The 22,759-nt window shown below is 36.3% G+C and overlaps 1 protein-coding gene across 2 annotated transcripts in view; it reads left to right on the forward strand.

The window, feature by feature from the left end:
* Positions 1 to 9,703, forward strand: part of AHI1 (Abelson helper integration site 1) — a 72,797-nt gene extending 63,094 nt beyond the window's left edge. For both annotated transcript variants that reach the window (XM_026705536.2, XM_087940600.1), the window contains 5 exons: positions 7 to 72; positions 2,631 to 2,793; positions 4,081 to 4,175; positions 7,268 to 7,341; positions 8,280 to 9,703. In XM_026705536.2, coding sequence (XP_026561321.1) covers positions 7 to 72; positions 2,631 to 2,793; positions 4,081 to 4,175; positions 7,268 to 7,341; positions 8,280 to 8,475 — 594 coding nt within the window. In that variant the 3' untranslated portion in view covers positions 8,476 to 9,703. The remainder of the gene's footprint in view (positions 1 to 6; positions 73 to 2,630; positions 2,794 to 4,080; positions 4,176 to 7,267; positions 7,342 to 8,279) is intronic.
* The last annotated feature ends 13,056 nt before the right edge of the window (positions 9,704 to 22,759 follow it).

A 22,759-nucleotide genomic window follows, 5' to 3' on the forward strand; every position in this document is an offset into this window, starting at 1 on the left:
TTGTAGAACACTAATTTTACAGCTTCATCATATGCCAGAGGAGATGCTAATTCAATCTCTGTCCACGAAACAGTAAGTGCTTTATCTCTTTATCGCATTGTACAATATATCAATTTTTCAATTGTTAAACTTGTACACATTAATTAATTCTCCTAAATTGCTTTTAGATATATATTGGCCCAGATCAGTCCAAACCAAGACGATATATTCCTTTACTTATTTTAGGCCATTATATTGTTGATTATTTTGTCAACACAAAGAAGCAACTGTCACTTTTTAAAAACTTTAGCCAAGAGACAAGCACATCCTGTACCTTGTAGCGAACATCTATGGAAGCATACTAATGTTTATTGTTATATCACCAAATAGTTTTTAACATTTTAAAAGAAGATTTATCCGATTATGTTAAATTGTATAATTGTGCTATAAAAATAGTGATCCACATTTCCAAATTGATTGTATTGGCTGATGTCCAAAATGTGCATTCTTAAATGAAAGAAGCATGCTAATGAAAAACTTGTTCCTGAATGGAACAAAAATATTTGACATTTATACATTAGAAATAATGGGAATTTTTTTTATTATTCAGCAGTTCATAAAAAGAGTTCACAGTATTTTTTTCTAAAGGCTGATGCTCTTATTTTATATAAATAATTGAGAATAAGTGTCTAATCATGGATAATGTCTTGTAAGCTGTGATGGGTGGAGACTAAGCTGTGTAGGTTGCCTTATTGAATACTTGTTGGAATAGCTATTCATTTTTGTTTCAAGCTCTTTGTTAGATTTTCTGAGCACTTAATCTTTAAATGAATGCAAGTTTGCAGAGATGTGGTAACTGCATATCTCTGCATAAGAAATAACTAATGATTTGTGTACAAGCTGGTCCACCGGAGATCTTACAGTGACTTTTATAGAGTGAAGGGTTGCTTGTTTGTTTTAGTTGCTTCTCAGACAGATGTGACTTGCTTGGAGTGAGTTAATAAGGAAATCAACCATATACATTATGGTTTAAGATTGTATGTACCTTTTGAAAAAAAATAAAACTTTAATCAGTGCTTGTTTAAATTGAGCTAAAATACCTGAAGGCACTAAGAGATGCAACTATTCAGGAATATATGTACAATATTTGCAATTGCTTTAAATAATTATAATCAATTTCTGAAGTAACAAGTGTGCTTTGTAAGTAAACTATATATGGTATTACATTAAAAATAAATCATATAAAACTTATTTTGTTAAAAATAATTTTTCTGAATTATTTACACTTACAATAGAAAAGAATATATGATGCTCAGAGCTGAACTGTGGAGTCCTTAGTGCTCTCTGAGTTTGGTGGCTTGCTTGCTTGTTTAATTACCCACCTAGGTAACTTCATCATCACTGATAACATTACCTAGTCTGGTAATGGAACATCTAGATGCAAGCAAACAAATAAGCTCATAGAGCACCAAAGATTTATCCATTTAAAGTTAATTAGGATCAATTGTTTATTGTTTTTTACCAATAATTCATGGCATCTTAGATATTGAATGTATTTAAAAATCAGTTCATGTTCTGGTCATTTAGCATAAATGTAGAATGGACACTGAGTCCCTGGTCGTCTCTCTTATTAGAAGGTTGGGGACTAATCAGAAAGTTGAAGAATACCATTTAATAATAAACATTATTATGACTTGGCTGAATAAGAATCCAATGCTTTGAAGCATGCTTTCATTTTGAAATAGAACAGATTGTAATTGTCTCTCCACTCACTGCGTAGACTGCTTTCCTTCAGCAAGCCAGTGGGCAGCACCAGAAATCAGTACTGGGCCTGAGAGAGCAGAAAAGACCCAAAGTGTATTTCAGGAAACTTTACCTGCTCTTTCAATTTTTTTTAGCAGATGAGGAGCCAAACATAAGGTTCCCATCCTAAGCATATCTTCTGCGAAGGAACTCTGTTCACTTGAATGGGATGAAGCAGTATTTCACCCTTCTTTTAACTCTTCATAATTTGTCTATGAAAAAAATGGGAAGGGGGTGATAAATTATTACCAGGGAGAAATGACAGGTAGGTTCTGCAGTAAGACTACACAGTGCAGAATAGATCCTCCTAAAATAGCAAGAGTATTGGAAGGCCAATAGTGTAAAATAAAAAGATCCATTGTATAGAAAATTATCTATTGTACAGGCACATTCAAAATGAATTGAAGCAGAAATTCATTACAGCTCAGCAGTCCATGAATTTCATGATATTCTCTTGCCAGTATGTTCTTTCATTGTGCACTTCCATAACAGCCAGCTCACAAATAAAGCAGGTTCTGAAAGGACTGTTAACAATTCTAAGAAACAAAATCTATCAAACTTTATTTGCTTATAAAACTAACAGCTGCTGCAGTTTCAGAGAGGTTTTTTTTCCTTGTCATGAAAGCTAATCTTTCTGCCTTTAATGTTCTTAACTCTTTCTAGAATCCCACAACCCCTTTATCTGACTTCTCCTGCTGCGTTCCGTTCCCACCAGCCCTAAAACCTGAGACAGACTGAGTTTTTGCCCAAATCTCACTTGGGTTGCAGCAGCTTCTCTATAAGAGGAAATGAATGTTGCCCTGTGGTAGAGTTGTGATAAAGCTGTGGTGGTGTTATCTCTCTTTTAGGTAGTGGCTCTTTATGACTACACAGCACATCGATCAGATGAGTTAACCATCCACTGCAATGACATTATCCAAGTGTTGTACAAAGATAATGATAACTGGTGGTTTGGCAGTCTGGCGAATGGACAGCAAGGCTATTTTCCAGCCAATTATGTGGTTGGAGAAAGTATGTATCATGATTTTGCCTAGTATGTGATACCTGTGCGGGCTTAAATCAAGTATCTGAAATCTGCTATACTGTGACTTAATGTATTGCAATATATGTTACATATCAAAACCAAAGTATAACTAAATGTGTCAATATGAAAATAAAATATATTGATCAAGAAACAAGAATACTCTACAGTGAGCTAGATACTACAACCTTGGTTTATTCATTCTGAGGGTTCATTCTGTGTTCTTTCTAATCGAATGTACCCCTATGAGTATTGATTTTGTCTAAAACCTGAAGACAGCATATATAATATGCTTGTTTAAAAAAGAATCAGAGATCTCAAGCACCTTCAGAAGAGAGATTCATCTTTTTTCCCCTTCTATAACAGAAAATAATACGACTCAGGGCCCTGTGTGATACTCTGAAAACTACTTACTTTGATGTGCAGTTGCTATCTTAAAACCAAAGCAACCATATTTTTTCTTGTCCTGATTTATGTTAATTATATCAATAGTTTAATTATATAAATACTTTATATGATAAATTTAATTTAAGCAATTTTATAAGTATTTTCATTGGTTGCATAATTTATTGTCTTTCTTCATAGTGGGAAGGAACAAAGGCAATGCAGAAAACAGCACAGCAAATGTCTCAGACCACAAAAACTGGCTTCTTAATCTCTACAATGTTAGAACATTTTATTTTTAACCAAATGTGAGCAAGCCAGTTGATCACAAGTGCAGACAGCAATCTGTCTCTCTACAATCTTCAGTCTGTCCATGTCTTCCCTTGCAGAAGCCTTGTATCATTGAGAATTGTGCCCACTGATGTTAGAATTAATTTCCACAGCAGAGGGCACCCTATGCAAAAGTCCACCTATGAAATATCCATTTATAAATTTGTAGTAAGTTTCAGTCATAAACATCAGTTTTTCAAATATCTCATGTGGAAAATTTCAACAGAAGGATGCTAATATATAGCTCAAAACCTATAATAAGTCCACAACTAGGAGCCAAGGCATTTTCACCATATTTTGCAGTTTGCCTTTCAAGTATTTCAGTAGTGATCCTGAGTTCTGTATAGAGATAGTGAATATTTTGTATATCATTTATACATATACACAGCCATCCAACATATCTATTGGAGTATCAAATAAATAAGTAGTTGAGTTATTGATAAAGGTATATTAAAGAACACATTTAAAAATATTCTGAAATAGACCGTGGAGGAACTAATTTGAAAATGTTACAGTTCAGATAAATAACCACTTGTACTAAATGAGTTATGGTTCCTTTTCAGCACAATATGAACAACAGCAATCTAAAGTATTAGCAGAAGAATCTACTCTTCCATCCAATGAATTTATAAAAGTAACATCACCAGCTGTGCCTGAGGTAACTATTTGGGAAAAAGGCATGAGCCATACCTCACAAGATGGGATTGTATTTTCCATTTCTTGTGGTAACAGGTTAATTACCAAGTGCATGTAGCGTGTTAATTTTAATGTATGGACTTGCTTGGATTCAGCCATTCTCCAGGAATACAAGCCCAGAAGTTGTTATGTTCGCAAAGTACATTCCATATATGTTGGAAAACCTTCCACATGATAGAAAGGGAAAAGTTGACATTTAACTGACTTTAATTATCATTACAAATTATATGACTTAGGTATTTCATAAACATGCCATAAAAGATAATATGAAGATTTAGAATGTTCATATGATTCGTGTTTCTTTTCTTCCTAATATTTGGCCACAATTCAGACTACTGTGCAGTTACTGTCTTCTTCATTGTGGATTATAAGGCAGTTATTATGTGCAGCTAAAAGACCAAGGGATCATTTGAGTGGGGGGGAGTAAAAGTAACCAAATTTTCAATAGTCTTTAGACCAGGGAAAGACATAATCCTGGGTCCTTTTTTAAAATAGATCTGTGGATTTTAAGAGGCTACTTCTATAAAATCCAAATAGCAATTCATTTTCTCTCCATTATAACTTTTTAAAAATGGCTACATTGCTTCAGCCATTGTGATTTAACATAGCAGTAATTTTAATATAGCCAACTGAGCATCAGCATACCTTTGAAATTGCCAATTATCTGGTAAGGATGAATCAAAATAGTTCTACCTATTTAAGTAATACATGATACCTCAACAGATGGAAAGGGGCAGTTTCTGACCTACATCCCTCCTTCTGACTTAGCTTAAAAGGGAATCAGTCATCTGTTTCTTTGACTTGGACTTTGTCTTCCTTAATGACTAGATGGTAACATTGTTGAAGTAGGGTATATTGGTTTTCATCCTGCTCAGCTGCATACATCTGTTTCCACTGATTCCAAAATCTGTGGAATGGTAAAATATATATATTCATTTTTTAAAGCTGTTTTTAACCACCCTTTTCTGTGCCTATCTCTCTCTCCAGGTACTATAATCAGTTAAAGCACCCAAAATAAAGTGATAGTATATAGTCGCACACATAGTCTAAGTACTATAGCAGGGTTGTTGTTGTTTTTTCATTCAATTGTGTCCTATTCTCTGCAGTTTTCTTGGCAAGATTTTTCAGGAGTTCCATGGGCTGAGAGAGAGTAATTGACCCAAGGTTGGACTTGTGACTAGGACAAGACTAGAATTCACAGTCACAGTTTCCCAGCTGGTGTCTTAACCACTAGGTTGGTCTTGACCCAAGGTTGGATTTGTGACTAGGACAAGACTAGAATTCAGTCACAGTTTCCCAGCTGGTGTCTTAACCACTAGGTTGGTCTTGACCCAAGGTTGGATTTGTGACTAGGACAAGACTAGAATTCACAGTCACAGTCTCCCAGCTGGTGTCTTAACCACTACATCAACTGGCTCGGTAATAGTAGTAGTAGTGATTTAATATTTTTATTCTAACCCCTAGATTATAATATAATGCAGTAGTAGTGGTAATAGTAAATTTATTGATTATGTACTTGTAAGTAAACAAACAAGTAACAGTTAAAAATTAAAACAGATCCTTTATGCTAGACGAAACTAAATTTACTGGAACAATCTCTTTAAGTAGAAATCTCAGTAATGGAAAAAAATCTCAGTAAATTAGAATAGCAAAAAGATATCTGTATTGAGTTAAATATTTTTGCATTGATTAACAGTCTCAAATGAGCCTCTTCAAAACAACACTAAAGAATTCGTGTAGTTGGTAATATCATATATTATTTGAATTCCATACTTTCAATAAAATACAGTGTTTAATTTATTGTAGTCAAACTGAATTGTTGATGTGGCTAACTATGAATATAGAAGTGAAATGTTACAGTCACAATCCATGATGTCCTCTCATATGATAGTTTAATGGCATTTTGAAATGTGGAGGAGTTTATGAAACCTGGAGGAATTCATGAAGCAGTTAGAATATCACATGAGGAACTGCTATTTAAGAAAAACACCCAAATACAAAAGTCCCTTGGGTACACCTAAAGGAGCACACTCTGGATTTTAAATAAAGTATAAGACAAGGGTGTTTTGGAAAATTAATATTTTTATGTATAGCGTGGGCAGATGTTTTGCCATTTCTTTCTGGAATCCTTTTAATGTTGCATATGATTAAAAACTTTTGTTCTAACCAGGAGATGGAGTGAATGATCTTATCTGAGAAATGCAAACTAAATGTCAAAAAATATTCATGGCAATTGTGTCTTCTATTATTCTTTTCTTGTCATTATAGGAACCAAGATCTCTTAAGCCCAACATTAGATTCATTGAACTAAACAAATAAACTAATAGAATGAAATAATTTAAAACTATTTTTTTTTCTTTTCTAGCTATTCAGAGAGAGCTGTTATTTTAGAGCAGAGGTGTCAAACTCAATTTCATTGACGGCCGCATAAGGGCTGTGGTTGACCTCAGGGGGGTGGGGTGGGGGGCATTGCCAACTGGTTGGGTGTGGCCAATTGAGTGGGCATGGCAGCTTGATGCCTCTCATTGGGCATGACCAACTGGGTGGGCGTGGCCAGCTTGATGCCACTCCCCAAATTGCTGCCATGTTTCCTCTTTACACTGGGTAGACCAGGCCGAAGCCACCCTGGACCAATGTTTCCTCTTTGCATTGGGTAGACTGAGCCGACGCAACACGGGCCAGCCCCTTACATTTTTCCAGGATGGCTCTGTGGGCTGGATCCAGCCACATTGTGGGCCAAATCCAACCCATGGGCCTTGTGTTTGACACCCCTGTTTTAGTGCATTCATTTTCTCACCCAGACAGATTAATATTTTTGAGTGTGATTTTTTTTTTCTAAGCACACCTGAACATTTTAAAGGGTTTTAAAGTAGATGACTGTTTCCTTGTTTTAAACCACATATTGTGAGAATTTCTTGGGTGACAGATCTTACATATAAAGTGAGGTATATTCTCTCCTCATTCAGGAAACCCACGAGTTTGTCATCACAACATGTCTTGACTCTATTTTCTCCCACACTCCCTTCTCTAGTGATTAAAGTTTTCCTCTTGCAGATACTAGAAGATACCAGCAAGTTGGGAGACCAAAGATTTATTTCAGTGAATGACACAGACTACCTGACTGAACAGTAAGGCACCAGTGATACAACATAGATTGTTAAATTGCTTGGAAGAAGCTGAAAATCATGTTATCATTGCAGTCATCCATAAATAATGAACTAAATTGGTATAAATTATCTTGAAAAGAGTCCAGAGAATTGCTGAGGAAATATAAAACTTCAATAACTGTTTTGAGTTACAAATAGTTGTTTGTATTCCAAAGATATTACAATAAGGCACATTGTCTTATGCCACCATGATTGCTAAAAAGCCATGCTTCTGTTTTTTCCTGCCTTTTGTAGGCTCCTAATGCATCTAGCTATTTTGTTAAATGTGTTAGGTGGAAAATAGATTATGGCATGTAATTGCAAGAACCAGGCTAATATTTTATATAGGATCAATGTTATAAGTTGAAGCCAACAGAAAGTAAAACAGGCAGGATAAGATAACCATTTGCTTTATGGAAAAGTATTGGGGAAAGTATGGTAAATGGGACTGAGACACATTTCTTATTTTGTACATGTTTTGAATGCTTTCCTAGAGATATTCACTGATGCCCTGTTTTCCAAGCTTTTTTCTTTTTATCTATCATGCAATAAAGCTGGGGGGAAAGTGGCCTGCATATCATAATAGCTCTACAACCAAAGTTAAATTTTTTTATCTATCAGTAGCTTACTGTGGGGAATTTGGCAAACAATCCAGAACTGCATATGAAAGTCCAATCTGTTTCTTATCAGATGTTTTTTCAGAGAGCAGAAACTAAGAACGGGCTTCCGTTTTCTATAAAATTCATTTCAGCTTTAGACACATGTTTTTCTGCCTTTGCCTTGGTGTGTTCTAGCATCAGAAGATCAATCTTGGTAGTAATGGGTATGAATGGAACTGGTCTGTAATTGGATAAGGAATCTCGTTAACTATTTGGGACTTTAAATCTCCAATTGCATCTATTATTCTATATTACTTACAGAATTACAAGTGGACAAACACCGAAGGGCATGGATACAGAGGAACTAGAATATAAGGCAAATGATTGCATCTCATTCAATGATGTTGAGGATGAGCCTAAGAAAAACAGGAAGAAAAGAAAAAAAGGGATGGTGAAAACCACTAATAGAAAGGGAACGTCTGATGATGGCTTCCAGCTGAACTATCCAGAAGCATAGAGCCCATCATGTTTGTGGCTGTGAGTTTCATGGCTTAAGAGTGTATGGAAAATAATGGAATTATTGCTTATTTTGAAATATATATATAGTATTCAGCTTTGTTCGGGTATTTTCCCACATCATAGTTGTGCTTTTAAAGTTGTAGCAACATTTTGGCAGAATCTCATCTGCCATCATCAGGCTTTTGTATTGTACAATACAGAAGCCTGATGATGGCAGATGAGATTCTGCCAAAGCTGCTACAACTTAAAAGCACAAGTATAATGACGTGGAAAATACCCGAACAAAGCTGAATACCATACATGTAAGTACCCATGAAAACTTAAGAAAAATATATATATATATATATATATATATATATATATATATATATATATATATATATACATACATACACACACACACACACACACACACACACACACACACATATATATATATATATACACACACACATACACACACACACACACACGTACATACATATACATACATACATACATACATACATACATACTAACTCTCTAAACCAATTTAGATTTATCATGAGGTGGGGAGGCCATGGAACTAAGGGGAAAAATATGTTCTGAAAGTTCCAGTAAAACTCAACATGAGTTAAAATTTTAACAATGATTGGGTTTAGACCAATTTGGATATACCTCGCTATTTGAAGTTAATGAAATATCTAGAATTTTATTAAAGCTCTTCAGGTAACTGAAACAAGGCAGTTTAGTTTTCTAAAAATTGAATAATACCATTATGGATAAAGACATGAGCTTAAAGTTTCTTATAATCTACGAAGAAAAACCAACCAGCTTAATTGTGATAGAAACATTCTATACTAGAAACTCTTAAAGAATGCAATATTTATATATATTTTTAATGTGAACAAATTTACAAAATTCATTTTATAAATTTGTAATGGCAGTTTTTTTGTGCTTTTAAAGCACCATTGTCCATTTTTTCTACTGTTTAGAAAAAATAATTTGACATCTGTATATGAGCGAGATATGTTTTTAGGTAGCACATGTTTATGTTCAGGTGTTACTGTTTTCAAATTAAAAAGCATTAAGTTGTGAATGGTGTATCAGTGATGATTTCCGGTAACTTTATTTATTATTCTCTTGTGTATATATGTTGACTACTGATGCTCACATTATTTATACCATGTTAGGAAATTCTGCCCTCTTCCTTTCTGAAGCAATAAATAACATAAAATTAGAAACTCCTTTTTTAGTAGTCATGGCATTTGATTCCAAAAAAAAAAAAAAGAAAAAAAAAGAAGTGAGAATAACCAATTTGACCACTGATGTGCAAAATAACACCCAGATGCACAGGATTAAATTTCAAATATTATACAATCATCCCACATATTTAACAGGCATAAATAATGAAAATATTGAATACCTATTTACCTGAAATGTAGACCTGAATTTAAAACAATCCTCATTCCACAAAACAAGCGCAGACACAAATACATATTTAATTTGTTAGTTTTATATGCTGCCCATCTCATAGTTGAAGTTTGTATGTATGTATGCACATTAATTTGCAGTAATGATCCATGTATCATTTATTGGTTAATGATGAGATGCATGAGATTGGTGTCTGAATACACACAGAACAATTTCATGCAATTCCTCATCCTTAATAAATGTGTAACTTAATTGCAAATGAATGGCACATACCTGTAGGTTGTGAATCTGCCTGCCAGAAACTATGCTAAAAACTCTTTATCAGGACTGAACAATATATATTGAATATTACACAAATGTGCATAATTGAATTAAAAATAACTAAATAAAGTGCCTTTGAATTAAGTTTCCCCATAAAAAATAACTGAACCCATCTGGATATACTAACTACCGTGTTTCTCATATAATAAGGCCAGGTCTTATTTTTTTTTTGAGCCCTGAAAAAATGGCTAGGCTGTCTTTTCGGGGGTGACTTAATTCCCCCCCCCCTTGCATCTTTGGGTGGGCGGGCAGCGACTACTTGGATGTTGATCTCGGCGTTGGTGGGGCACTTCGTATCGGGGTCAACGCAGGCAGCACCATATCCAGGTGTGCAACAAAAGTACTTCCTAATGGCAAGCCCCCCCACCATTCCCCCCCCCCATTTTGCATGTTTTAATATAGGCCTTAATTTGGGGGGAGGGGCTTAATTTCATTTCATGCCTATAAAACATGCTGGGACTTCCTATTGGGGGAGGCCGTATTGTTGGAGAAACAGGGTATTATCACACACAAACTATTGCTGCACACAAAAATGCACCGCATACAAATGCATATCTTCTCTCCCTTTCTCCCTGCCACAATGAAGAAAATGAATGAACTAAGGGGAAGGAGTAAGGGGTCAAGGAAGGAAAGAAAAGAGGGAGAAACCCTGTGATACAAAGGGTTAAATTTACCAAGGAGATAGCCCTTCCAAGCATAAGTTAATATGCTGTCTTACCTTCAGTATTCATTCTAATTTATTTATTTCATAGCAACTGTCAATTGAGTCTTTCAGGTCACTGCTTATTAGTAACCTCCTACAAGATCAAATATATGTGTATATGTGTGTGTTTTAAAAAGCATGTTTTAACTGTGTAAGAAGAGAATAGGCCAGTCTATATAACCTCAGCAGAAGAATATGCTGTTCTGTTTCATCAGGCTAGGATATAGATGATGAAGAGCCAAAACATCTCTGTTTTGAACAGCAAAACTACTTAATCAACAGTGGTATTGGTCCATAATTTTCATGTCAAAGGATGGAAATAAGAAAACTGTGAATAATCATCAACAATTTTATCTTTAGATATTTCTAAAGATTTTGAAGAGCATAGGGGATAAGATAATACATAGTTAGACCTTATGAGTTAAAGATTACAAAGTGGAGTGGTAATATCTCCTAATCCTAGTTCTGTGTAACAACTATCATAATATTAGGTCAATGATGCCATAAAATATAGCTTGGTAATCCAGTTGACATATTTTCCTTTATATTATCAGCACTTTTGAATGGTTCAGAAGAATTCTCATGATTGTATTTCATTGTCCAGCTTCATCTTATCAAGATAATTAGGGCCGTTTCAATCCCAGAGACTGAAACAAAAAACGCAGTTGATCTATATTTACAGTACATTTTTAAACTGCAGATAATGGGAATTAACATTTTTCACAAAAATTTAGAAGAGTAACATTGCCATTATTTCCTTCATCAGTTTATTGGAAGAATGCTTTATTTCTGATTCTTCTGTTTATTTAATATCCTCAATTTGCCATATATTAGGCAATATGTAACATATAACATCATACTGTATATTAGGCATTGCTGAGAAGTAGCCAACATTTTGGTGCTCGTTTGGATGGCATCGTTAATCTGATATTATGGACATGGAAGATAAAAGTAACACTTTCACATAAACACCACAAAGAAGTGGTAGCTGTAATCAAAGGCACAGCTCCTCCTTTTCAGCTTGCAAACTAGGGCTCCAATTATGTACAGTGTTTTGAAGCTGAATGGAGCTGCTTTGCCACACTTTCCAAATTGAGAGAGGACAGGCAAGAACAATATCCTTTAAGGCACTGTTCCAAATAACAATTAAGGAGTGAAATCAGATAAAAGCCCATACATGAAGATTTATGTAGCTGAAAACATACTTTTTAAAATGGCATTGTGGCTATTGTCACTATAACAATAGTGGGGTTTTTTTTTGCATTTATCTTCCCACCCAACTCATGGAGTTAGAATCCTTTACAGCTTTTCATTTGAGTTCATACTTGTCTGTCTTTGTTGCTGTATGCAAAGATATTTGTTGAACAAGACAGCATGCAAATCATTCTCAATGCCCAAAGTGGTCATTATTATTATAATAACAGGACTCTTTTCCCTAAATATGAGTAAAGGTCAACGTTCACAAAAACTCCCTGCCTTATTTTTATGCTTTTTTTTCCTTAGATACTAGACTAGCAAAAGAAAGAAACCCATCTTTTCAGCTGATGCAACATTTTCAGTATGAAATTTCAATATTTTTCTATGATACCTGAATAATATGAAGTAATGTACGTTCTGTGAAAAGTTCTAACATAATGGAATACATTTTCCAGAAAAACAGTTTCACTGCATCATTGGTGTGGGAGAGTTTTGTGGATCTATAGGAAGAGGGGAAAAAAATCCTTTCTTTGGAAATAATTCTAATTATCTGCTTTCTTTCCTTTATAAACTTCTGTGTGACAAGTGACTGTCTTATGATGTAGAAATGGTCCTTTATTTTGTAAAATTTCAGATATAGTGTTTTGTCAATTCAACTTGTGCACTGTCCTATCACCCCTTTAATATAAGGTTAATTAAAATGTCTGAATAGGAACTCCATTCCTCTAAATCAGTGGTGGGATTCAAAAAATTTTATTACCGCTACTGTGGGCATAGCTTGCTGGGTGTGGCAGGGGAAGGATAGTGTAAGATCTCCAGTCAGAAATTATATTTGCCAATTCTCCGAACTACTCAAAATTTCTGCTACCGGTTCTCCAGAACTGGTCAGAACCTGCTGAATACCACCTCTGCTCTAAATACTTGTCAGTTCTCTCATTGTAGATATAATCTTAGCCACTACTTATAACTTGTAGACATAATCCTAGCCACTCATTCTCTTCTACAAAATGAGAAATATTTTACCTATGTAGTAAAACAAAATGGCTGACTTATTGAACATTAATTTAATGTACTTACAAGGTTTTATAAAATTCAAGTTATTAAATCTGTTCCAGAGCAAATGTATTGCATGATGAAGGTGATCATGTGGTTAAGTTTTAAACCTATGCTCACCTACCTGAGAATTAACTTAATGAAAATGTACTTTGGAGTGCACATTTGTGACATTATTACCAGTGGTGGGATGCTGCTGGTATAGCAACCGGTTCAGTCTTCATGCAGGCACTGCATGCACTGCATGCACATGATCAGCAATGCAAAAATCCTTACCTGCTATGTTACTTTGGGGAAGTAACACAGCTGAGGAGTAGCAATCCACTCTTCCCCGTTGACCAGCTGGGATGATAAAGGTCAGTAGAGCGCAGGGACAGGTAGGCGGGCCCACATGATTGTCAGAGCAAACTGGTTCACTCCCAGCTAATCTTCAGGGCTAGGGGTTCGCCCTAACTGGTCCAAACTGGCAGAATCCCACCCCTGATTATTACCAAATGATAATATTTTAGATTGAAAGAATAATGGCTAAATATAGCATTTCCCAGAAGGTGGAACTTAATTTCAGTTTCAGTGGGGTGAATTGAAATTCAATGTTTGTACAATGAGTTACAATATTCTAAATGACAAGCTCCATTAGATCTTACTGGAGCAGAAAGAGTTAAATAGAATTATGTTTTAAAACTCTGTATTAGGACAAGAGGATTAAGTAAAACAGCTTGGATATGGGATTTCCTATTTAACTGCTAATCTTAATTTATGTCCCACTTTTCCAAAAGAGAGCATCACTGTGATACATAAAATCTATCCATTTTCCATAAGAAATCATGAGTCCATTATGTATAGATGAGCTTGCACACTAAAAATAGCATGCCAGGGAGTAGAAGATATATTTGCCCTTGCATTCTCTCACAACTATCATCTTGCATTTGAGTTTTGCCTTCGAGCCTCTTAAGGAACAGACATCACAAATGCAGAGTAGCTGTAGCATCGTTTAATTCAAAAGGCAAAAGGGAGATGGAACTCCATCAAATAAGGATTAATGGGAACAGAGAGGAAAATGATAATTGAGGTCTCTGTTGACTAGGTAATGAAGTCTGTTGGAAGGACCCGATTGTCTGTGGAAGAATTGAATGTCAGGATCATTTAGGGTTAACAACAGTCCAATACGAGCAAAAGCAGACAACTATGAAAAATAGCTGGCATGGTAGCCATTTTGTATAGATCAGGGCTACAAACTTGATAATGAGGCCCCACATTCACTACATCATTCTGCTCTAATTGCTAAGGTGAATGAGGAATACTTAATCTGGGTAGAAGAGTATAAAGCAAGAAACCCCCCTCCACAGCTCTTTATTTTGTGAACTCAAATACAGTATCCTTTAAAGGAACATTTTCTAGCATGTATAGAATTGTTACTGTAACTTGCATTAGGAAGGACCATTTATTAAACTTCTATTAAAATAAGCTGTTTGTTGTAGGAAAGGAATTGTTCAAAATGGTTTTTGAGTATGCAAAAAAAAAATTTTTTTCAAAATGCTAGTCTTTATTTGACTAAAAAGCTTGATTTTGCTATTGATAAATTATATAGTATGTGCTTTTTAAAAAAGAAACACCCTTAAAATCAATATTGTTGACAGAAAAATTAAATTTGGAAATTTAGAGTATAATATTGACAAATATGCTTGTCTTTCAAGTGCTGGTAGCTATAGGGTCTCGCAAATTGTTGTGCCACGAGCTTTGTGTACATATGACATTTCGTTACATGCAGAAAAGAAGCAGAGCTTGTGATGCCACACTACAAACACTGTTTTTGTAAGTCTGACCTCCTTTGCCCACCTCCTGGCTGCTTCTGGTCTGAAATATATTTCAGAGATAAAGCTTCAAAAAATAGTAGTCACTGTTGAAAAGCAAAGAAATAATTAGCTCAGCTCTCATTTATAGCATCTTTAAGAAAATTTAGAAATGTGCTGAATTTCGCTGTTTTTAAATCTTCAGCAGCAGCCTACACTAGAAGAGGTTCACAACCCCTGAGAGCAGAACCTATTGGCTTAGACTACATGGACTCATCTAAAAGTCTTCACCCCCATTTATCCAAGATTAGAATACCATGTACCAAAATACATTTTAACCCTGCCACTACAACCTGCCCCAATGAAGTAGGCTGAGAGAGAGAGAATGATTGGCTAAAAGTCACCTATGGAAATGCCATATATGAGGGTGAACTAGCATCTGAACTAGTCTAATACTTCAGTGATGAAACCACATTGGTGTAAAAATGAATCCATTTGGGGGGGGGGGCGGGAGAGAAAGATTCATGCTATCACCAGATAGCTCTTGGAGATTCAAGTCTGTGAAGAGGATATGTTATATACTGATTTCCTTGTTTTAAATGCAGGTAAAGTTGCTTATATTATTTAAAATAAATTAGATGACAACAGATATACATGGGCACAGTAAGGAAGAACACGTTGTCTAGAACAAGAGAGAAGGCTGTCTTCCCATAGCAGCTTTTCCTGTCGAAAAGCTACTGCAATCATGTTTTTTTCTGATCTGCTTTCTATCAGAAGTTGAGCACAACTCCCATTATCCCCAGCCATTATGCTCAGTGGTTATATTGGTTAAGAATGAATAATTATTTGACACCTCCAGAAAACGGTAGTCCACTGTGTATCTGGTTGCCCCAAAGCAACAAGAAAGGGAGGGAAATTCAAAGTTCCATTCAGGTCTCATTGAATTCTTACTGTACAAGACAAATTCAGGCTCATTATTTTGGAGCAAGTATTAGGACAATAACATCCTGACAGGATTTGTTCTGCCTGATTTCTCCCCCCCACTCCCCCCGCCCTTCTTCCCAAAGTTTTTATCCAACAGGAATGGATGATTATATTCTGTATGTCTTTAAGAATTAAAAAAGGAACACATCCTCAGACATCTTTTTTGATGGCCATGTAAGGCCATCTAAAGTTATCTTACTGATTAGAGGGCACTTGTAGTAAAGTCTTTGTAACAGTGGATTTCTGCTTTTTACTTCAGACAAATATAATTTATGTTCTGTGATTACACTCCTGACTTAGAAATGCCTGTGGCCCTAAAAACCCCTCACTGTTTTATAAAAAGGGATCACCATTCTTTGGGTACCTGTTTGAGCACAGATACTTCATTTAATTGCTTGCTTGTCTGTCTCTATTAAATTTATATGTTGCTGCCGATCTCAGTCTGCAAAGCAACCCTGAGTGACTTACAATTAAAATCATAAATATAAACATATCAACAACATTAGATACAGAACTAAAAACCAAAGATGAGATTGGTACGTTGATATATTAAAATGACCCTTGCGAGATATCCAGCTAAAATATTGCTCTGCGTCCAGTAAACTGGGTGGTTGACCAATTCCTTTTAATTCCTTTAATATCAGCCTTTCTTTTTAACCCTGCAGATGCTCCAAAAATGTCAACAGAACAATTATTCTTCATCAACCAAGATATATATATATACATGTATGGGTGGAAAAAGCTAAATTTTTAGTTACACTTCTATAGTTACATAGGCTGAAAGCACAGAAAACTAGCTGCAGCAGCTGTAAATTTTCTGAGGATTTATCTAACCACAACTATATTGAAACGGGGAAATGGGGCTATATTAAACTGTGCGAGATGCTGCTGGAACCTAGCCATTTTTGCAATATCCTGTAATTAATTTATTATGACAGGTCTGGCAAACTGAAACTCCCAATTCACTTGCGACAGACTTGCTACAGTAGAGATGTTTTAAACTCTGCTGTCCCCTAAAAGGCAGGTATCAAGAGAGGCTGACACAAGAAGGATCAAAACTACCAGGCAAGATTGGGCTGCTGTTCAGAAGTGGAATTCAAAAGATCCTGAATTCCCAGGATTACTCACTCCGTTTTGCCCCCTTTGCACTGACATGGGACAGAACCTGCCCTGTTCCTCCAAAGTCATGGAAAAAGTGGAATGACAACTACGAAACTTTTACTTTCTTAGTTTCCCCCTGACCATCTCCCTTAACCTCTATGCACACTTAGAAAATAACCCTCATTTTCACTCATGTCCATTAGGGCGCTTGGAAGCTCAGATAATTACAAACTTTTTTTTTTTTACAAAGCATGATACAGTGAAAAGACATAAAATGTCCCTGAGGGTAGGGATACTGCATTAATAAAGATACATTTGGTCAGTGTTAAAATACCTGTTTTCTTCATAGTGTCAATTCAGTGCCATAATTATAGGGCACAATATTTGTTTTCATGTACTTATTTCATTATCAGTTCCTGTCAACTGCTTTTATCTCTCTAGAGAATTTTAATAGCAACTTGTTTCTAAGCCACAGAGTTAGGAGCCTTAATTTTAATTTGGAAATTACTGTTCTTGTAATAAGCTACTGTAAATGTTCATTTGTGCCTGTAATGATTATGAATGACATCAGGCTCTAAGCACGAATTCTATAGCTGAGTTACAATAGCACACAAAAGCCTTTAATAGGCTTTTAAAAGACCAAGAAGGGGAGCATGGAGTTAATCCTCATTATAGTTTAAAAATATGACATAATGAAAAAGTGTACTATTGAAATGTATATATAATTAAGACCCAATAGTCACAAGTGTGCCCTGGGCATCAGAAAAATCCCATCCAACTGTCCATTGTTAGCAAGCACATGCTGAGTAATCCTTCCTGCTCATTGGCAGGATTTAACTGGTGGGCACTCGGTCCACATATAATTCTCTCACCCTTCTGCACAAACTCTCTCCCGCATGAAAAAATGTAGAAGATACCCAGACTTTGATATCTGTACCCTAAAAGCTTGCTATTCCATAACCAGAGAAGGATTTGATTGTTACAGTTGTACTCATATAGAGCCTCACTCATTCTAGCCAAACCCCAAAAATTTGGACTGAAATTTTATATTTCAAACCCTCCTCCTCCAAATTATTGAAGACGTTCTTGATACGTTTGCGGAGGGAAAAAATAGTTATATTAACTTTTCACCCCATGTTGCCATATTCACCTCAGAGGCAATGACAATACTCAATATAATACTATTTTCAAAGCAAAAGAATTAACTTCAAATCCTTTCAATCCTGTTTTTTCCCCCCTCATTTGCTGGAAAGTAACCTAGCTGAAATTTCTCAATAATTTGATCAGGGGAAGGGGAGTTCTCTCTGGACTTGTGGACAGCTTGAGGAAGCAGGAGAAAATATGTGGCATAATTTCTCCACGCTCAATCATACTTCCCATCATTGACAAGAGTATTTTTGATTGCATAATGAGCACCAAACAAGCTTCAGATTTTATTGATTTTTCTGGACTCATTTCAATTAGACATTCAAGCCGGGGGATGATACTGCAATTTCTTTGAATATTTTCATGGATCACTTAAACCAGAAATTGATGGAGTGAATAAGTAAAAAATAATAACCCTATTGTTTTTCTTCGGCATCTTGGAAATTTTCAGTACTATCTAGTATCCTTATAGACTTTATCTGGTGAGATTGGACTTTGGCAGCTGTATTTCACAAGGGTTGTGGTCCTACTCGTCAGTTTGCATCCAGAAGATGGAGCTGGGAAACTACTATTTGACTACTGAGCTACTGATCTCTGCCCCCCTTATAGTATTCCATTTTGTCCCTGTGTTGCTCTCCATCTGAAATTGCTTAGGAAAGTCAGAACGTGCAAGCTTAAGTGGTGAAAAATGTGCCAGAAAAAAAATCATGACACGAAAGTTAATCTGGCTTCACTACAATATAAATCCTTCAAGTATGGTGGCTCTGCCATTTCTCCCATTTGTTGTGTATGCTAGACTCGTCACGGTTCCTTCTCTCCCGGCCCTGCATACGTTTTCAAGCCTGGGTGAAGGTGATTGGGCATTGACTTGAAAGTACTTCTGAGGAACTGGAGAATGTCGATGATGGGAGAGCAGAAATATTTTTTATCTTCATGCAACAGGTGGCCAACACTAGGAAGATCTCAACTGTCTATCCTTGACTGCCTTTTCAGTCTGTGTGTGCAAGGAACAGGAATTATTATTTGAATTGAATAGGATTTTATTTATTTACAAGTAGTCTTTGACTTACGATCACAACTGAGCCCCAAATTTCTCTTGCTTAAGTGAGACAGTTTGTAAGTGAGTTTTGCCCCATTTTATGACTTTTCTTGCCACAGTTGTTAAGTGAATCACTGCAGTTGTTAAAGTTAATCCCATGGTTGTTAAGCAAATCTGACTTCCCCATTGACCTTGCTTGTCAGAAAGGCGCAAAAGGAGATCGCGTGACTCCGGGATGCTGCAACTGTCATAAAGATGAATAAATTGCCAAGTGTCTCAATTTTGATCACGTGACCCTGGGGATGCTACAACAGTCGTAAGTGTTGCAAAAAAGGTCCTAAGTCACTTTTTTCAGTGTGGTTGTAACTGAATGGTCACTAAATGAACTGTTGTAAGTAGAGGACTACCTGTATTTGTGGGTTAAAAATATCTTCTCAAACATGAAAAATGTAAATCCTCAGATAGATCCTTACACAGAGGAACCATTCACAAATTACATGTCGGCAGAGGTAGTATTCAGCAGGTTCTGACCAGTTCTGGAGAACCGGTAATGGAAATTTTGAGTAGTTCAGAGAACTGGCAAATACCACCTCATACTGGCCCCGCCCAATCTATTCTTTGCCTCCCAAGTCCCAACTGATCGGCTGGGTCTTCTTTTGTTGCCCTTCACAGGAAAACGGAGCTGGAAAGCAGGTTAGTGGGGTGGAGAGGGAATGGGGATTTTGCAGTATCCTTCCCCTGTCACGCCCACCAAGCCACTCCCACAGAACCAGTAGTAAAAAAAATTTGAATCCCACCACTGCCTGTGGGGGACTCTGTTCTTGCTATGGCCATTTGTGTTTCACGTAGGGCAACTGGAAGCGGGCCCCACCTGATAGTCACCCTGCACAATTCAGAATTTTGAAAGCAATTTTAAATATTGGCCTCTACTTGCTCCTGTTCTGATTCCTCTTTAGAAACTTTGCAGCTCAGATGAATGGTTTATTTGGTTGTTTTTGAAGCCTGTTGCTTACCTCAGTGATTGTCTTCTCATAATACGTTGTATCCTTTTGGGTCCTCTTTGCTTTAAGGCCGGGATGGAGTGTGGCCAGAACAGCTGAAAGCCTTGGAGTCTTTGTTCTTTTGGAAAGAGGAAGGGTTATTTTCCTCTCAGGCATTATTGTACTCTTAAATGAAGATGTAATTATGATCAAGAGATGAGACATACGAGTTGGAGGTACTGGCATGAAGAAAAAGAAACAGCCCCACCTTCACAGCTTCCATGAAATTAGCTAGTTTGAATATTGTTTCAGCTGGAGATAAATGAGGAAAAATACTTCCCGATGTAAACTATAGCCTGCTCTTTGTATTAATCATTAAAATAGCAATAAAAAACTCTTGCTTTATTTTATTTTTCTCTTATGGTTCCCACTCTCTAGCAGAGGATAAGAAGCAGTCACAATCTTGCAGGTACATCCATTAGCATACTACAGTTAAAACTACAACCCCATGCAAAGGTTCCCAGAAATAAATGTTTATGACTGTAGGGAGACTACTTCTGAATAACTATGCATAGGGATATACTATTTTACCAGTAGTCCTTGAGTTACGACCATTCATTTAATTACTTTTTGAAGTTACAATGGTGCTGAAAACAGTGACTTAGGACAGGTGCTTGCATTGCAGTATCCCTGAAGTCATGTGATCAAAAATTAGGATGCTTGGCAATCGGATTATTATTATTATTATTATTATTATTATTATTATTATTATTATTATTATTATTCAGAATTCAGACTGACAGGCACTTGGCCCACAACACACCTGACATAACAATAGTGGAAAAGAAAAGGGTTTGGTTCATTGACATTGCAATACCTGCTGATGCACAAATTGAAGACGCGCAGCAAGAAAAAAATCACAAAGTTTCAGGACTTACAAATTGAAGTTGAGCGACATTGGAAAAAGAAATTGTGTGTTATTCCAATTGTAACTGGAGCCCTTGGAGCAATACCTAAAGGGCTATCTCACTCTTTGGAAATACTGCATTTATCAGACTTGAATACCCTGATTCTACAAAAATCCACCCTACTTGGAAAAGCTTATATCCTCTGACACTACCTTAACAGTTCCTAGTAACCAGCCTCAAAAGTGTGAATCTTACTAAAGATTAAATAAGAATAATAAGAATAATGATAATGATGATGATGATAATAATATCCAGCATAGTTATCTCATTTGCTGTCTATACTGTCATTTTTGTGTATAATAATATAATTAATAATAGAAGAGAAAGAACTGGAGAAGATAATAAAATACAAAGAACTACAAATAGAAATAGAACAACTATGGCAAAGGCAAGCAAGGGTAGTACCAATAGTAATAGGCACCTTGGGTACAGTCCCAAAACAATTGGAGCACCACTTGAACACCATAAGCATTGACAGATTTGCCATCAGTCAATTGCAGAAGGCAGCTTTACTTGGAACAGCTTCCATCCTTCCAGCGGCGATATCTGTAACACCATCCAGCATCCAGATTTGCCTATCTGAGGTCCTTGGTCAGGACTCGATAGGTAGACAAAAATGCCAAACCTAGTCTGAACATCTGGCTGACTGTGCGATTAATCATCATCATCATCACCATCATCATCATCTTTATTGTCTGTGTGTGTGTGTGTGTGTGTGTGTGTGTGTGTACACACACACACAAATACATCAAAATTGATTTTGCTCCTGCTGGTGTTATCCATAACAAAAATACAATACAACATAAATAATATAGAAAATGGTCCTTATACAAGATATTAGGGAGAAGCCAGTCATATGTTTCCATGTACGCACGGAGTGATTGTAGCTGATTTACGAGTCTGACAGCCCAGTCTGAGAAGATAAAAGCTGTTTTTAAACCTGTTTGTCTGACTGGCTATACTTCTGTGTCTTCTGCCCGATGGTCAAAATGAGAAAAAGCAGTGACCAGGAGGTGAATCACTCCTAAGTATCTTCCTTACTCTGCTGAAACAAAGAGACCTGGCTATGTCATCCAGTGGTATTAGGGGGCAACCTATGGTTTCTTGTGCCGAATGTATCACTCTCTGTAGTGCCTTCCTGTTCACAGCTGTTGAACCAGCGTACCATACTGTTATACGGTATGTAAGGATTCTTTCTTTCATCGACTGATAGAAAGAATCATCAGCCGTTGTTCCACCTGATTTTTCCGCAGGACTCTAAGGAAATGAAGTCTCTGTTGAGCCTTCCTAACCACCAGGGATGTGTTGTGTTTCCAGGTGAGGTCTTGACTGATAAGCATCCCAAGACTTTAAAAGAGGAAACCCTCTCCACACAGCGTCCTTGATATACAGTGGGACAAGTTCCTTTCTGATGTACCTGTATTACATCTGTTGTAGCATCCTGGCATAATGAAATCACCTTTTACAACCCTTTCAGTGAGTTTCCAAAAGGCAAAGTCAATAGGGGAAGCTGGATTTGCTTAATGACCATGTGACTTGCTTAATGACTGTGATTTTTAAAAGGTCATTACATTGGGCACAATTCAT

The sequence above is a fragment of the Pseudonaja textilis genome, chromosome 1 (assembly GCF_049901715.1).
Source record: "Pseudonaja textilis isolate UNSWEBS1 chromosome 1, rPseTex1.2, whole genome shotgun sequence".
Lineage (NCBI taxonomy): Eukaryota > Metazoa > Chordata > Lepidosauria > Squamata > Elapidae > Pseudonaja > Pseudonaja textilis.